We start from the raw sequence: 16,726 nt of genomic DNA on the forward strand, positions 1-16,726 counted from the left end.
TTATTTAATTTCGACCTAAATCATGTGGGCTTTGTAATTGTATACAAACAACCATCCCCAGGGAGGGTGATTATAATATTCATAACTCTTACCCTCCCTCCCCATATTTTTCCATGGTTAAATATTTAATTGATGGTTTGAATTTCACCATTATGTTGATTTATATATTATTAGAGTTTGATGTGAATTGATTTGAATAGCAAGTGTCACAAACACGAACAGGGATATTGATTCTAAATTTTGGAAGAGGTATTTTGTTGAGTGTACATTTATCACAAAACACTTGACCGCAACAATGACAATGGAACTTTGTTTGGACGAGTGGATTGACCATTTGGTTGAGCAGTCCAAACCCTTGTTTGCATTGGCGACAAGATGTTTTTGAACCCATAGGTGTTTTGGAGGGTGGGACATAGGCAACATTGAGATAGCGATAGAAATCTTGTAGTGATTGTTTGAGTCCTTTTTCATTTCTGATGTGATTGGCCATTTCTTTGACACGGATGTGTGCTGACTTGCTGTCAATCAATTCGTTGATCGACGACGCCAATGATTTGGCCGATAGAGTCTTGCTCGACAGAGATTGACCAATACCCATATCTTGGACACGTTCACCCCAAAAGAATTGGTCTCCGAAAAAGGGAACGATAATACATGGTTTGCCAGCATAGATTCCTGCAGCAGTTGTACCTGCACCGCCATGGTGGATGACTAAACTCATCTTTTCAAACAACCAAGTATGGGCAACCGGTTGTTTCAAGAGGAATATATTCTTTTGTACAAACTCTGCGTCTGCAGCGGTACTGCCAACTTGTTGGTCGATATTCAGTCCACCCCAACCCTGTGATATAATGGCACGTCGACCCGACAATTTGACAGCCTCTTGTAACAGACGTGACAGTTCGTTGGGATCTTCAATGACAATACTACCAAATCCAATATACACGGGTGCGTCTCCACGCTCGATAAAATCGATCAATTCCTGCGAGGGTGGGTGGTCCTTGTCTTCGGGCATATTCGTCTCGTTCATGAACCAATATCCAGTGATGCAAATCTCGCTACCCCAATCGCTTGGTTTAGGTACCAAGTACTTGCTAAAGCAGTAGAGGTATGGTAGACGGTATGTCTCGTTGATCGACACGCTCGAATTCCAAGCGGGTAGTTTCAATCTCTCTACACGCCATGAATTGATTTGTCCGCTGATTGGCTGCCACAGAATCTTCTCCATCATCATATGTGTCGCTAGATTAAACACACCTCCCAACTGACTCGCAGCAAACGGTGCAAATGGATTGGGATACATTCTCGTGCGAGTAAATGGCATTGTAAACGCGTGAAAGAAGGGGATTTGTAGTGCTTCAGCAATATGTGGGCCTGCAAAACAGCCAGGTGTCGCAATGAGGGCGTCGGCACCCTGGGCAGCCTCCCAACAGCTGTTGAGCAAGTCGTCGATAAACTGTCTGAATCGTGACAATGCCTCTTTGATAAACTTTGGCGTAAATATACCGTTTCTTACACACAAATCCATCAATTCTTTGGGATCACCACTCAACGGCTTGAACGTCAAACCATAAGTATCGATAATGATACTTCGATATAGTTCATGTGACGCAAACACTACATTATGACCTGCATTCTTTAGTGTCAATGCCAATGCTATAAAGGGTTGAATATCACCACGACTACCAATTGTCAGAATAGTAATATTTAAATTGGTTCTTGGTGACTGAACTGTCGGTGAAATAACAAGTGGTGATGTACTAGCAGATGTTACTTGAATACGATCAATATTTAATTTTGGAATTCCGCCACCACCAATCTTTTGACCATTATTATTACCACTACTATTATTACTAATACTTGTATTGTTTGTAGACTTTTGTAGAGTACCTCTATTATCATTCCAACATTCTATTAATTGTCTATAGACTCTACCACGATGTAAAAATGATGCAAAGTCGATATCTTGTTGAGTGGTGGTAATCTTGATGCCATTGGGTAGGATGGTACCAGAGTATTTCTTGATGCTTACAATACTTGAAAATGGAACGACGATGGTTCTCTTTTTAAATCCAAGTTTTGATCTAAAGCACAAATAGTGTTTGGTAATGTACAATACTCCATATTTAAGTTGAGCTCCTCTGAAATTTGTGCAATTGTACCAAGTAATCAATGGTTCATCGCTTGGTAACCCAAACTTTTCTCGAATTTGATTCGATTGCAATGGAGTAAATAATCCTTCATTTATAGGTGTCCAATTTACCAATAATATTTTATATAAACTATAAAAATTATTTAATGATCCAAATATCCACTTAAAAAATTAAAATATAAAAAAAAAAAAAGAAGAATTAATTATTTGGTGTATCTTTCTTTTTTTTTTTTTTTTATCTTTCTTACTTTATGATCATTTGTAATAATTTTAATACAATGTTTTAAAAATATGGTTCTATCTTTTTTAATACTAACTACATCTTCAAATGGTATTAAAGCTTTCATTAATCTTTTCTTGTTGTGACTACTATTATCTTTGTTACTATTACTATTATTATTATTATTATTATTATTTTGATTATGATTATAAAGATGAAAAGATGATGATGATAAAGGTGAAGAAGATGGTGTTATAGATTTAAATGATGTTGATGATGTTAGTGATGAAGATGATTGAGAGTTGATTGGAGCAAAAGCAACATAGGATTTTGTTACATAGATATGTCCTTCAATGGATACATTGGTCATGTGATCGTAGTGCAGTGTGCACGATTGATACATTTGGACTGCTTCATTTAATGGAAGTGTAGGAAATAGTTGGTGGAGTTCGGATTGGATGTTTTGAGGTGACCCTTTTTGAATGAAAATCGTTCGACTCGTATCATGTAGATTTAACGATGACAATTGTTGAGAGAGTGCAGGTGATGAGTTGGTGGAATGAATAGATGGTGATTGGGAATTCAATGGTGAACCATTGGGAGGAGTGGTATTTAGTGGTGGAGATACAGATGCTGGTGATGACTTTGATCTAAATAGTCGTGTTGGTATTGACTTTGGAATTGAAATGGGAATAACCGGTAGATGGAACCATCGACTATCATTCTCCTTTTCCTTTTCCTCTTCCTCTTCTGATTTCATTACTTGTTGTTGTTTGATAAAAAAATCCTCTCCTTGTTTTCCATATTTGATGGCTGGATTGAATTGAGTAAAAATAGAGACAATCGATTCATAAAATGATTCGTGGTCATCAAACAAATCAAAATAGTATGCTTCGTATTCTTTAGTCACCACTTTAATAGCCTCTGGGATATCAGATTCTGGATCGATTTGAATCGAAATGATATCATTCACTGGAATGATCAATGCAACCGATCCATTTTGATTATGATCTGAATTAAAATATAATCCATCCTCTGCTGCATAAACTACTCCTTCATATGATGTTTCAATATCATTAAATAATATACATGGTTTTTCTAAATAAATAAAAAATAAATAAAAAATAATTAGTATCTTTTTTTGAAAAGTTATAATTATTATTATTTTAAATTTACATACCAAGAATAATATTTACAAATTGATTCAATTTAAATACTTTTTGAAATTCTATAGTTTGTCTATTATTATTATTATTATTATTATTTGATGTTTGATTATTATTAATATTTGTATTTTGATCAATAGATTCCAATTTTTTAGATTTTCCCCATGCTGATAATAATAAATTATAAATTTCATTTGGTCTTGATGATGGTGTTATAATAAACTAAAAAAAAAAAAAAAAAAGAATAAATAAATTAATTTATAATTAATTTTAATTTTCTTATTTCTCACTTACATTATCACCTCTTTTTAAAGTAATATAAATTGAATCAAAAAATAAGGCGGCATCACTTTCCATTTGCATAGTGACAATATCGGAAAGAGACAAAGAGATGGTAAGATTTCTTTGTATGTGAACAATTTCGCTAAACCATTGATCTAGTTGTGTTTCAGAGTCGGCTTGGATAAGATAGATTTGTGCATTGGTGGCAATTTGAAGACAAAATGGACGGGTCGCACTTTCGCTTGGTAGTTTTTGTATGGAGGTAATTTTCTTTAATTGTATCGATCCGTTTGGATAGTATATCTCTTTGTGTTCACTTGATCTATACCACGACAATGACCCACCACTAAGATGAAACCAATACTTTTTCCAAAAGAAATCACTCTTTGCTTTCATATGTAGGTAGCTCTCTACAGCATGGCCCTTGTGAACCTGTTCAGTGGGTAGAAAGCATAGACTGGTCGAAGTAATGATTAAATTGGCATTGGTGAGATGATTGTGTAGTAAGGAGCAGTCGACCAATGCCAATATCCTAGTATCTACTGGTGATTTCCATAGATCATTGTCTGCTAGTTCCTTGATAACTCGTTGTTTTAGTTCTTCAATGGTAACTGGTTGATTGTCAATAATGATGGGTTGATCATTTTCTAGGTCATCGTCTGCAACCACTCCAGAACCAGAAGGGTGTTCGAAAAACACACATTTTGGTATATTAAAGTGTGTTGTAGTAGTCGATGACGAAGACGACGATGACAACGAATGACCATGACTATGACTATGGCTATGACCCTCTCTCTGTTGTTGTAATTGTTGATGGTGATGCAAGACACTCTCATTGATGGAGACATAATCGGAAAGATCGTCGTCGGTATCATTGATGGACTGGCTCGAGGAATGCAAGACCGATTTTGAAAGCGAGCTCAAACTATCGATAGAAATCTGAGGTATTTTTTTGTACATGGTGGTAGTATTGCCACAAAGATGTGTATTCAATAGATAGGTTACAAGCCAATAGATAAAGTATGTTAGAATCGATAATGACCCAATTAAAAATATAAATATTAAATCATATGGTATTTTATGTGTTGTATAATCGCCAAGTAATGTTGTATTATTATTATTATCATGGTTATGTGTCGATGAAGTAGTAGTTGTCGTTGTAGTAGTAGTAGAATTCATTTTCCAACAGTTGACAAAATAAATATGTAAAAAAAAAAAAAAGTAAATGAAAGAGATAGATAAAGAGAGAAAGAGAGAGAGAGGAATAGTAGTAGAGAGGAGAGTCGTAAACTCTTATTGTATGTTGGTTGGTTTGGTTTGGTTGGTGGTGATTAAATTAATTATTATTATTATTATTATTATGTTTAAAATATAAAAAATCCCAATCTAATCATGATAAAACTAGTTTTATAAAACTAGTTACTCTCTATCTACCTTGCTCTACTACTCTATTGACAGTGACAGTGACAGTTTTGATTATTATTATAACAGAAAGAGTAATTTAAATTACTCTCACTTTTACTTTCATTCTCTCATTATCATTGTTCTCCATTTTAATATTATTATTATTATTATTTATATTTGTTATTTGTTTGTTTTTTTAATGTCATACCTGTCGTAGTAACTTTGCTGTTTGAATGGATTCCATCTTGTCTTGTTTTGGCGGCCTATTGTTGGCATTGTCAACGTTATTATGGTTCATTATATATATATGATATGATATATATACCAGGTAAGTTTAAAAAAAAAGAGGGTTGGGTTGTTATTATCTATATGTGTCAATCTAAAGTTTTTTTTAAGATCTGTCTGTCTGTCTGTGTCTGTTTGTTTGTATTAATTGTTTGGTGTATGTATAACAGCTAAACTTTGTTTTAAAATTGTACAATTTTGCTGTAAAAAGACAGATAGACAAACAGATGGACAGAAGATATACATACAACAGAGAAGAAGAATTAAAAATAAATTTGGTTGGTAAATAATATTATTGTTTTTGGTGTATCTATCTCTTCTTGTTCTTAATTATTAATTATATCTATCTCTCTTTCTCTTTTTTGTAGTACACTTTGCATTGTGGTGTAATTAAATTAAATTTAAATTGATGTAACGGCTCATTATTTGACGATGATGTGTGTCATCATTGCGAGAGCGAAGAAGGGGTTTACCAGTTTTCCAAGAGTGATTACATACCTTAATTAATTAGTCGGCTCTGTGACGTGTGGATATGTTTCTGATGATTGGCACCTTCAGAGTTTACATTTTAAAGGGTTAGGTAACTAACTAATTAAAACTAAATTAATTTAGTTAGAATTCTTCTAATATTATAAATCTGTGCAGATGAGATGAATGATGAAAGGTTTGAACCTTTGTATGAAATTCACATCACACATCACTTCACATCACTTTATTCAAAAAAAAAGATAAGATATTCTGTCTATCTATCTTTCTTTCTCTATCACCTAAGTTTGATTATAAGAATGAATATTGAATATAATAATAATAATGAATGTCGATCAACTGTTCAAAAAACTATTCCTTTTTTAATTGAAAGAATCTCAATGCACCATGGACGTCAATCTCTCGAGTTTATTAATAACTATCATAGCATAGAGGTATCATCTTTGTCAAAGAAGATCATCATATAGGGACTCCTTTTCAAAGAAGAAGACGATCAATCGATGTTAAACTTTACAAACACATTAACCTTTTTAATCATTGTGTGTGCTCTACTACAATACTTTATCTACAAGAGACAAGCATCAAAACCAACTATATGGTCAGCTGCAAATGGAGGTATCACTAGTAAAAAGGGTAGTCTTCTTGCACCTCCACAAGAACAACAATTTAAACGATTTCAAACAATCTATCTAGTCATTTATTTATTGGCAATGGGTATGAGGACATTAATCTAAAATCTCATTACTACTCGTCATCGACGACTAACATATCTATCTATCTTTCTTTCTCTTCTCTTCTCTTATATTTATAGCTGCAGATTGGTTACAAGGACCATATGTATATGCATTATACGAATCTTATGGATTTTTAAAAGCAGATATTGCATTCCTATTTGTTTCAGGGTTCCTTTCAAGTATGATTTTTGGTGTAGTTGTTGGTCCTATAACTGATAAATAGTAACTATACAAAATAGATAAATAGATAGACGGATGTATATAATATAATATTTAATCTAACCTTTTTTTATTACTTTAGTGGAAGAAAATTTATGACCATTATTTTTGGAATATTATATTCGATTAGTTGTTTAACAAAGTTGGTACCAAGTTTTAATGTTTTGTTGTTTGGTAGAATTACAGGTGGTATATCAACATCGCTGTTATTCTCTGTATTTGAGTCTTGGATGGTGTCTGAACACAATCGTCTTGGTTATCCAGAGGAATATTTGGACTCGACTTTTTATAAATCCAGTCTTTTCAATGGTATTGTTGCGATTGTTGCCGGTATATGGTCATCATACTCTGTCGGTGTATGGGGATTCGTCTCACCATTCATGTGGGCATTGGCACTGTTGGTTTTGGCAACAGCACTTGTATTTTTATTGTGGACTGAAAACTATGGCGATTCAAGTGTCTCTCTTGAAGGTACATTTGCCAACTCTTGGCAAGTACTACGTAGAGATGGATCAATCATTAAAATTGGATTCATTCAATCGCTGTTTGAAGCATCAATGTATACATTTGTATTCATGTGGACTCCTACCCTACAAGAATCAATCAGATCAGAGTTGGATGAAAATGATTCCAGCAACACTGTCGAATTACCATTTGGTATCATTTTTGCATCATTTATGGTTTGCTTTATGATTGGATCAAGTCTTTATAAATTATTTTCGCTTCCATCCGAGAGAATAATTAAATTTATTTTCTTGGTTTCAATTGGATCTATGATTATTCCTTTTATTTTTATTGTATGTAAAAAAAGAAATAACAAAATCAAAATAACAAATTATTAATATATCTTTTCTTTTTCTTTTAATTTTTTTAGAATTCAAAATTAATTTATTTAGCATTTTTAATATTTGAAGTTTGTTGTGGAATGTATTATCCATGTATGGGATCGATTAGAAGTAAGATAGTACCAGAGTCTGCAAGAGCATCGATATTAAATTATTTCCGAGTTCCATTAAACTTTTTTGTCGTTGCCGTACTTTCCAACATCTCAAATATCTCTACGATCAACATTTTCAAAGTCTGTTCACTTTGGCTATTCATTGCCTATCTTTTACATTCAAGTATTCCTCCCAACAAATTTAACCCTTCAAATAATAACAGTAACAGTAATAATAATAATATTAATACAGATGTATAAAAACAATTTATATTTAAATTTGTATGTACAAAATATATTATAGTCTGGGGTTAGTTTTATTTTATTCTTCTTCATTTTTTAGATTAAATTAAATTAATTGTATGATGTCTTTTATGCTCAATTGCCATTTGAATGGCGATTCGTAATTGTTCGACTTGGAATGGTTTAGAGATGAAATGGTTCATTCCAGAATCAAAACAACGCTTCTTGTCGGTAGACATGGTGTTGGCAGTGAGACCGCAGATAAAGATGGGGTAACGGTCGGCCCATACACCTTGTTTTTCGAGGTCTCTAATTTGGACGGAGCAACGGAGCCCGTCGAGAACAGGCATTTGAAAGTCCATAAAGATGAGGTCAAACGAGCGGTCTTGGAGCATAGCCAGCACTTGGTTGCCGTCAGATGCCACGTCGGCCTTGAACCCGATCTTTTCGAGGAACTTGACTGCCACACGTTGGTTGATGACATTGTCCTCGGCGACGAGTACTCGGAGTGGTGCTGATAGAGGGGAGCCGTCAGCAGCGTTAAAGTCGGCGGCATTGGGGAGCGAGATGGGTGCGTACTGCAGTGCCGACGGGATGACCGTCTCGGCCTCGGTGGATGCGAGCATTGGCAAGATGAACCAAAAGGTGGCGCCGTGTTGGTGGGGATTGTTGTAGACACCAATCTCACCCTGCATCAGCTTGACCAACTTGGCGCATAGGTACAGACCCAGCCCGCTACCTCCATACTTTCGCGAGTCGGATGGATCAGCCTGCACAAACGCCTCGAAAATCTTGTGGTGTGCCTCGGGACGTACTCCAATGCCCGAGTCTTGCACGCGGAAACACACATTATACTCACCCGGGCGGAAGCTGATCTTCTCGGCTTCATCCTCGATAATGTCGACGAGAATGCGCACGTTGCCGTCCGACGTGAACTTTAGGGCATTGCCCGTGAGATTCATGAGCACTTGGAGGATACGACCCGTGTCGCCGCACAGGTAGGGTGGCACCTTGGCGCTGACCTCGCAGTCGAGTGCCAAGCCCTTTTCCTTGGCTTGGCCTTCGAGGACCTGACAAATCTCGGTGGTGAGGCCGCGGATGTCAAATGGGGTGCGCTCGACGACCATCTGGTTGGCCTCGAGCTTGGACAGATCGAGAATGTCGTTGACGAGTCTGAGGAGGATGTCTCCGCACGACTTGACGCTCTTGGCCATCTGCTTCTCCTCGGGTGGCAGCAGCAGCGAGTCGCGCAGTAGTGTGGCCATGCCAATGAGGCCGTTGAGGGGCGTACGAATCTCGTGACTCATTGTGGCGAGGAATTCCTGACGTGCCTGGTACGCTTCGATGGCGGCATCCTTGGCGATGGTCAGCTGCTCGTTTTTAAGCTTGGTCTCGCGATGCGCCTCATCGATAAAGTATTGGTAGCACAGTGTAAACGCCATCGTGATGAGGATGAGAGTGACGTCAATGATAAAGTTCATGTGACTACGAATAGTGATGGATGGGATACCGTCAACATACTCCCAGCCGAGCAGGTTACACACGAAAAAGGACACGAGGATAAAGAGCACAATCATCGACCACTGAACCGACGCGCGACGACCACACACCAACGCAGAGATGATGGGCACGGTACTCATCAGCAGTCTGAGCGTAGACTGGTGTCCACCGGTATAGTAGCTGTTCATTGTCAACGCAAAACACAGTGTGATGCAGAGGATGTGGCCTGGGTAGTGAGTCGACCCCGTGCGGGTCAGCACCCACAGTGATGTACCCGACATGGGCATGGCCAACACGGCCATCACGGCCGGCTCGTGCAATCCACTCAACCAGAAAAAGATAATCCACGACGGGATAAACGAAAAGATGGTGAAACAAAAGCCAATGCACAGCTTGGCCCTGTACACATCCTGCGGCTCAATCTTTGAGTTTCTTAAAATATACATGCAAAAGTTGTGAAAGAGTGCAACGAATCTCGTCGTGTGATACTCCCATGCAGACTGTTGAGGTGGATGTCCAAAGATATTTTCGTTTGGTGGGATGGGAGGCAACCCCATATTAGATGATGGGGTGGGTGAAGCAAAGGCTGAATATGTATTATTCATATTATTTGTTGTAGTTGTTGGAGGAGATGGTGTATGATGGTTAACCATAGCAGGTCGGTGATGGAAATCGATTGGCGTTGTAGTAGATGTTATTGATGCTGCTGCTGTAACAACTGCTGCTGCAATCGCTGCAATATTAACTGCTGCAATATTATTAATATTATTATTGATAATATTATTTGTTGAAGAAGTGGAAGATGATAAAGAAGAGGATGAAGATGATGAAGAGGTGGTGGCAGTAATGACAGTGTTGTTGTTGTTGGGAACCGTTGAAGTGGTAGTAGTACTAGAGGTAGAAGTAGTTGGAGAAGGAACGATCGTTTTAAAACATGGTGATGGGAAACTAACTACTCCATTCTTTAAAAAGGTTGGTGACACTGTTGAAGGTGGGGTTGACGATGAAGAGGTTGGAGAAAGTAGTGATGCCGTTGTAGCTGTTGCAGACAACATTCCACCATTACTATGGTTACTATACATTGACAATGTATCTGATATTGGTGTCGATACTGGTGAATCCATTGGTGAAAATGATGATGAACTTGGTAATGATATATTATCATCCATATCACTATTATTATCATATATATTATTATTATTGTTATTGTTATTATTGCTGTACATTATTGGTTGATGTTGTTGTTGTTGTTGTTGTTGAGAATATGTCATTAAATCATCATGATATTGATCATCATCTAGTAGATCATTATTATCATTATCATTATTATCAACATCATCATCATGGCCAGTCATATGACTTGGAATTTGTATTTTGTTTCTTTTTCTTAGACCAATATTATTATTATTATTATTATTTTCGGATATGCCACCACCACCACTGAAAGGATCCTGCTGCTGTTTACCACCTATATATTGAGTAGTTGTAGTCGTTGTAATTTGAGTGGTGGTAGTAGTTGTTTTTAAGCTTGGAATCATATTATTCAATATTGAATCATCATTTCTATACATATATAAATTATCTGTTTCAAAATAAACTTTTGAATGGAAATTAAATAAATAAATAAAATGTTATGTAATGTTAATACAAGGATGTTTGGTTGTTTTAAAAATAAAATAGAAAGACAATAATGAATGATGGAATTGTGAATGCATTCCCTATGCTAATCTCTGTCATCTTTTTTTAAACTGTTGGCTAGTTTCCATCATTCATTCGATTCACCCTCTTTGAACCTAGGGTTAAGGTTTGTTCAAATCAACTATTAATTTTTTGGCCAAGATAAAGAAAAATACGTAATGTTTAAACAAGCATAATATACCCTCCTCCTCCTTTGTTTGTTGGGGGCTAGCCAAAGGGTAACAACAAAAATTGATTGGTGGAGGGGGTTGATGGTGAGATTTGAAGATCGAAAAAAAAACACATGGGTTGGGGGGTGGGGGATTTACCTTTTTCGGACGATGTTGTTGGGGTAGGCGAGGTTTGGAATATCTTTTGGAGGGAATTGTAAGAGTTGGATAGACACTTTTTAATATTGGGCATGATAAGGGCTGACGTCGGAGAGTTGGTTTGTTGTTTGTAGGTTGTTGTTGTTGTATCTTGTTGGTGATATTGATTGGATGATCCTTTGGAAATCAGTGGTGAGTTATAATTATTTTGTGTTGGTTGAGAAGGAAGAAGTGAGCCGTAATTAGCCATATCCGGATATAATCCGTTCATTGCAGCTGAAGAAGAAGTATCATTATAGTTGTTGTTATTATTATTATTATAGTCAGATCTACGATCAGGAGACTCTGGTAATTGGATCAAATCTTGGTGATATGGATCATAGTCTCCGTCGCCTTGATCATTATAGAAATTCATTATTTGTGTTGGTTTGGCTGGTAACAATGAATTGATTGATGAATTGGTTGCTGATCTAAGTAATCTATGATGGTGATGGCTACTACTACTACTTTCCTGTTGTTGTTGAAATTGATTATATGATTGTTGTTGTTGTTGTTGAAATCCGAATCCAACTCCAACTCCGACTCTTGTTCCAGTACCAGTCTCATTTCCTCCTAAAGATCTACCATTACCACCTCCACCTACATCTTCGATGCCGTTCACATTTCTCTTGAATGGCATTGTTGTATAATGATTTGAGATATTCATCAAATCAAATATTTTATATGTGTTGGAACTAAAAACCTAACTATGTGTATATAATATAATATAATATGTGATGATTGGATATAATATAATATAACGATACACAGGAGAATGAACTCTCTGGTAGGATTACAATCTAAACTATTATTATTATTATTACTAACTAACTAACTATATAATGATTATTATTACTATAATATTACAAACTACTATAACTAGTTGTACAAATATAAATATGAATATGAATTTAGATATACAATATAATATATCTCTGTTTGAAAAAAAGACAACAATTTTAATTGGATTGGATCAACGATAATAACAACAACAATAACCGAGGATGGCTAGATAGATATTGGATTGTTGTTATGTTATGATCAAAATGGATATAATGAAAAAGTTGGTGTTGTCTTGATGTAGTAATTATTATTATTATTATTATTTAGTCTAATAGTAGTAGCAGTGCTTGCTGTAGGAGGATAAGGTAGGATAGGGTGTAGGAGGTGTTGTAATTAAAAATAAAACAGAGTTGGGGGGTTAATGTTAAAACATAGTTCATGTTGGGTGATGTAGGGGGGGGGGGGGGGGGGTTGTTTTTCATTCATTCATCAATTATACCCCCAATTCACATTAATGGGAAGGGTTGTTGGATCTTGCTGACGATCTAACCCATGAATAGAGGATGATGAATTGGATGAATGAAAAGAGCATCTCTATCGATGAGATTTAATTTGTTGTTGGTCTACTTCAGCAGCAGCAGCAGAAACACTTACTCTCTTTTTTTCTAAAATTTAATTTAATCTATTTTTTTGCCCAATCAATCAATGATGATAGAGACAGAGATAATAATAATAATAAGACAAGAGAGAAAAGAGAAAGAGAGAATATGATTGGTAGTAAAAAGAGATTGATGATTATAAAATCATAATCATAGATTTTGTTGGAATAGTATGAGTGTCGGCAGGTCGGTCAGTCTCGTCTGTCTGTCTGTCAGTCTGTGTATTCCAATGTATATTAATTAGTAATAATAAGGAAATTTAAAATATATATATTGTATTTGTGGACAGAAGAAGAGAAGAGAAATGAACCAAGGGAGATATAATGGAGAGTGAGTGAGAAAGAGTGAGAGGGGGAGGGAGGTAGTACAACTGCTTGTACTTGTATATAATTATAATTATTATTATTATTATTATCTATAAAACAAACAACAAACACTACTCTATTACTAAATTTAAACCACCACCCCCCTCCCAACCCTCCTATCCCTGTCGTGTTCGACGACAACACCACCTGCCTTTGTTTGAGTGTACAGAGTGATATCCTATTAAATCTAGGAATAAGGTCAAAGACGGGTGGTGCAAAGGCAGACTAGTAGGGTTTGTCAGAACACCAAAAAGCTCTCTCTTTGGTTTGTTCAAGTTTTTTTTTTTTATATATTGACCATGTGAATTCAATTTCCACCAATCAAAAAAGACATATATATATACCCATGAAAACTATGAACTCTAACCTAACCTTTTCTGCTGCTGTTGTCGACAAGATAGAACTTCAACTTTCTCTCTTGAGTTTGGAATTTTAAATATTATTCAATATATTATAATGATCCATTCATTATAATCCATTCATGAGTTTTTCTCCTTTTTTGGAACTTTGGAAATTGTTGTGATAAACTCAGTTGAAATCATCTGATGTTTCTCTATTATTATTATTATTATTTAATTATATTTGATCTTACTTATAAACATATATATAATCTAATTTAATCTATCATTCAATAGTAGAATAGTAGTAGTAGTAGTAGTACAGTAATTGTAATAATAGTAGTTTAAAGAAGAAGAAGAAGAAGAAGAAGAAGTTAGAGCGAACGAAAGCAAGGAAGAGATAAATTTATAATATAATAAGAGATTATTAATTGTGAAAACGATTGAGAGAGAGAGAATAAGAAAGAAACAAAGAAGAAGAAAGGAACTGACAACAATCAAGATAGATTATAACCCACCAACAACCAAAAACCAACAACCAACAACAATAACAAAATGTCAAGAAGCTTTGAAGATGATAAACGATTTATTGAGAAGATAGATAGTGTTAGATATCGAATCAAAAAGGGGTTCGTTCCCAATATGAATGTATGATAATCAATTTCAATTCAAATCAAACCAAACCAAAACATAGTCAAGTCACCTCGAGAGTAGAGTAGAGTAGAGTTTGTTGGTTTTGTTATAGTCTACTATTTCACACACAGTGCAACAAACAACAAAGCAAACAACACAAAACACAAAACACAACAACAAACCAAAGCAACATCATACATGTGGGTAGACGGATGGTTGTGGGTAGTGGGTGTGGTTAGAGATTATTATTTGACCGACCGACCGACCGACTGACTGATCAACCAACTATCCCTCCCCTATCTATATCATCTCTTTTGTCGTTTGCTTGGCAGCAGATAGATATTTTTCAATCAAACACAACACAACACACAATCTATTCCACTTTACTACTCTACTCTCTCTACCCACCATTCCATTTTTTTGATTAATTAAACACATCCCATCAACATGATTATTAATTTTCTAATCAATTTTATTACCTTTAGGTAGATGGTATGATATATGTAAATGATAGTATTAAATCATTGGTATTTGAAGAATTGGAACAATACTCTAAACAGGGGGCAGGTGGAAGTGGAGGATTTTTACCGGCTGTTAAACAAATTGCCAATGTAGCCAGTTTGCCAGGTATTGTTGGTCATAGTTTGGGTATGCCAGATATTCATAGTGGCTATGGATTTTCGATTGGAAACGTGGCTGCATTTGATGTGGATGACCCCAGGTCGGTCGTGTCACCCGGTGGCGTAGGCTTTGATATTAATTGTGGTGTACGTTTGCTACGTACTAATCTCATGGAAAAGGATATTGATCCGATCAAGGAGCAGTTGTGTCAATCGTTGTTTGACCATATTCCCGTGGGTGTCGGATCCAAGGGTGTCATTCCAATGGGTAGCAAGGCGCTAGATGCCGCACTCGAGTTGGGATTGGACTGGTCGTTGCGCGAGGGGTATGCGTGGGTCGAGGACAAGGAGCACTGTGAAGAGTATGGGCGTATGCTTAATGCCGACCCGTCCAAGGTGAGCGAGCGTGCCAAAAAGCGTGGACTCCCGCAATTGGGCACTTTGGGTGCCGGCAACCACTACCTCGAGGTGCAAGTGGTCGATGAGATATACGATAAGGGTGCAGCCAAGAAAATGGGTGTTGACAGACTCGGACAAGTGTGCGTGATGATCCATAGCGGCAGCAGAGGGCTCGGCCATCAGGTTGCAACCGATTCATTAACCTCGATGGAAAAGGCTATGGCACGTGACAAGATTCATCTCAATGACAAACAGTTGGCATGCGCTCATATCTCCTCACAAGAGGGTAAAGATTATTTGGCAGGTATGGCAGCAGCCGCCAACTTTGCATGGGTCAATCGACAAAGTATGACCTTTTTAGCACGTCAGACCTTTGCCAAGGCATTCAACGCCTCACCCGACGACCTCGACATGCACGTCATTTACGACGTATCACACAATATCGCCAAATTTGAGGAACACATGGTTGATGGACGTCCCAAAAAATTATTGGTCCATCGAAAGGGTGCCACACGTGCATTTGGACCACACCACCCCCTCATCCCCGTAGACTACCAGTTCACAGGCCAACCAGTCCTCATTGGTGGTACTATGGGCACACACAGCTACGTCTTGACCGGTACTGAAACCGGCATGAGGGAGACATTTGGCAGCACATGTCATGGAGCAGGTAGATCTTGCTCGCGAAACAAATCACGTAACAATCTATCATACCAAGACGTACTCGACTCTCTCAAAAACAAGGGTATCAGTATCCGTATCGCATCACCAAAATTAATCATGGAAGAAGCTCCAGAATCCTATAAAGACGTCGATCAAGTCATTGAAACTTGTCATACTGCTGGTATTTCTCAAAAATCATTTAGATTACGACCAATTGGTGTAATTAAAGGTTAAAATTAATAATAAAATAAAAATAAAATAAAAATAAAATAAAAATAAAAATAATACAATGTAAAAATAAACCCATCAAAAAACAACTATTAACAACTAACTTATTACAACTGTGAAGATGTATTAGTTCAAGTAAACATTGTCGACATCATGAATCAATCAACAGTGGTGGTATGTAAAAGATTAAATACTTTTAAAAAGCAGAAACAAGATAAAAAAAACAATTTTAATGGTTATATACTTTGTTTAGACATTATATGTTGTGATAAGAGTAATTGAATTGAACCAAATGTCATACAACAATAACGACCTTTTTCGGTTGTTATTGTTGTATGACTTTTGGTTCAATTCAACACCTGCCA

At 36.4% G+C, this 16,726-nt stretch overlaps 5 protein-coding genes across 5 annotated transcripts; 2 read left to right on the forward strand and 3 right to left on the reverse strand.

Moving 5' to 3' along the window:
* Positions 1-160: 160 nt before the first annotated feature.
* On the reverse strand, positions 161-4,999 carry ugt52 (sterol glucosyltransferase; the record flags this gene model as incomplete). The annotated part of the gene is made up of 4 exons (XM_004351885.1): positions 161-2,314; positions 2,401-3,470; positions 3,553-3,760; positions 3,833-4,999. The coding sequence occupies 4 exons, from the start codon at positions 4,997-4,999 to the stop codon at positions 161-163; spliced, it is 4,599 nt and encodes a 1,532-aa protein (XP_004351937.1).
* A 1,295-nt stretch (positions 5,000-6,294) lies between these two features.
* On the forward strand, positions 6,295-8,146 carry DFA_10048 (uncharacterized protein; the record flags this gene model as incomplete). Its single annotated transcript, XM_004351886.1, has 5 exons — positions 6,295-6,429; positions 6,463-6,709; positions 6,807-6,951; positions 7,031-7,745; positions 7,823-8,146. The coding sequence occupies 5 exons, from the start codon at positions 6,295-6,297 to the stop codon at positions 8,144-8,146; spliced, it is 1,566 nt and encodes a 521-aa protein (XP_004351938.1).
* Positions 8,147-8,229: 83 nt separating this feature from the next.
* On the reverse strand, positions 8,230-9,198 carry DFA_10049 (histidine kinase; the record flags this gene model as incomplete). Its single annotated transcript, XM_004351887.1, has 1 exon — positions 8,230-9,198. A coding segment is annotated over one exon (969 nt), but the record flags the coding sequence as incomplete, so codon positions are not given.
* A 466-nt stretch (positions 9,199-9,664) lies between these two features.
* DFA_10050 (homeobox transcription factor) lies at positions 9,665-12,313 on the reverse strand (the record flags this gene model as incomplete). Its single annotated transcript, XM_004351888.1, has 3 exons — positions 9,665-10,044; positions 10,077-11,210; positions 11,635-12,313. The coding sequence occupies 3 exons, from the start codon at positions 12,311-12,313 to the stop codon at positions 9,665-9,667; spliced, it is 2,193 nt and encodes a 730-aa protein (XP_004351940.1).
* A 974-nt stretch (positions 12,314-13,287) lies between these two features.
* DFA_10051 (UPF0027 family protein) lies at positions 13,288-16,367 on the forward strand (the record flags this gene model as incomplete). The annotated part of the gene is made up of 3 exons (XM_004351889.1): positions 13,288-13,346; positions 14,124-14,148; positions 14,937-16,367. 3 exons carry the CDS (start codon positions 13,288-13,290, stop codon positions 16,365-16,367), a joined length of 1,515 nt encoding a protein of 504 aa, XP_004351941.1.
* Positions 16,368-16,726: the final 359 nt, after the last annotated feature.

Source organism: Cavenderia fasciculata (genome assembly GCF_000203815.1).
Source record: "Cavenderia fasciculata unplaced genomic scaffold Scf_EU5ZYIE02H8LDV-5, whole genome shotgun sequence".
NCBI lineage: Eukaryota > Evosea > Eumycetozoa > Acytosteliales > Cavenderiaceae > Cavenderia > Cavenderia fasciculata.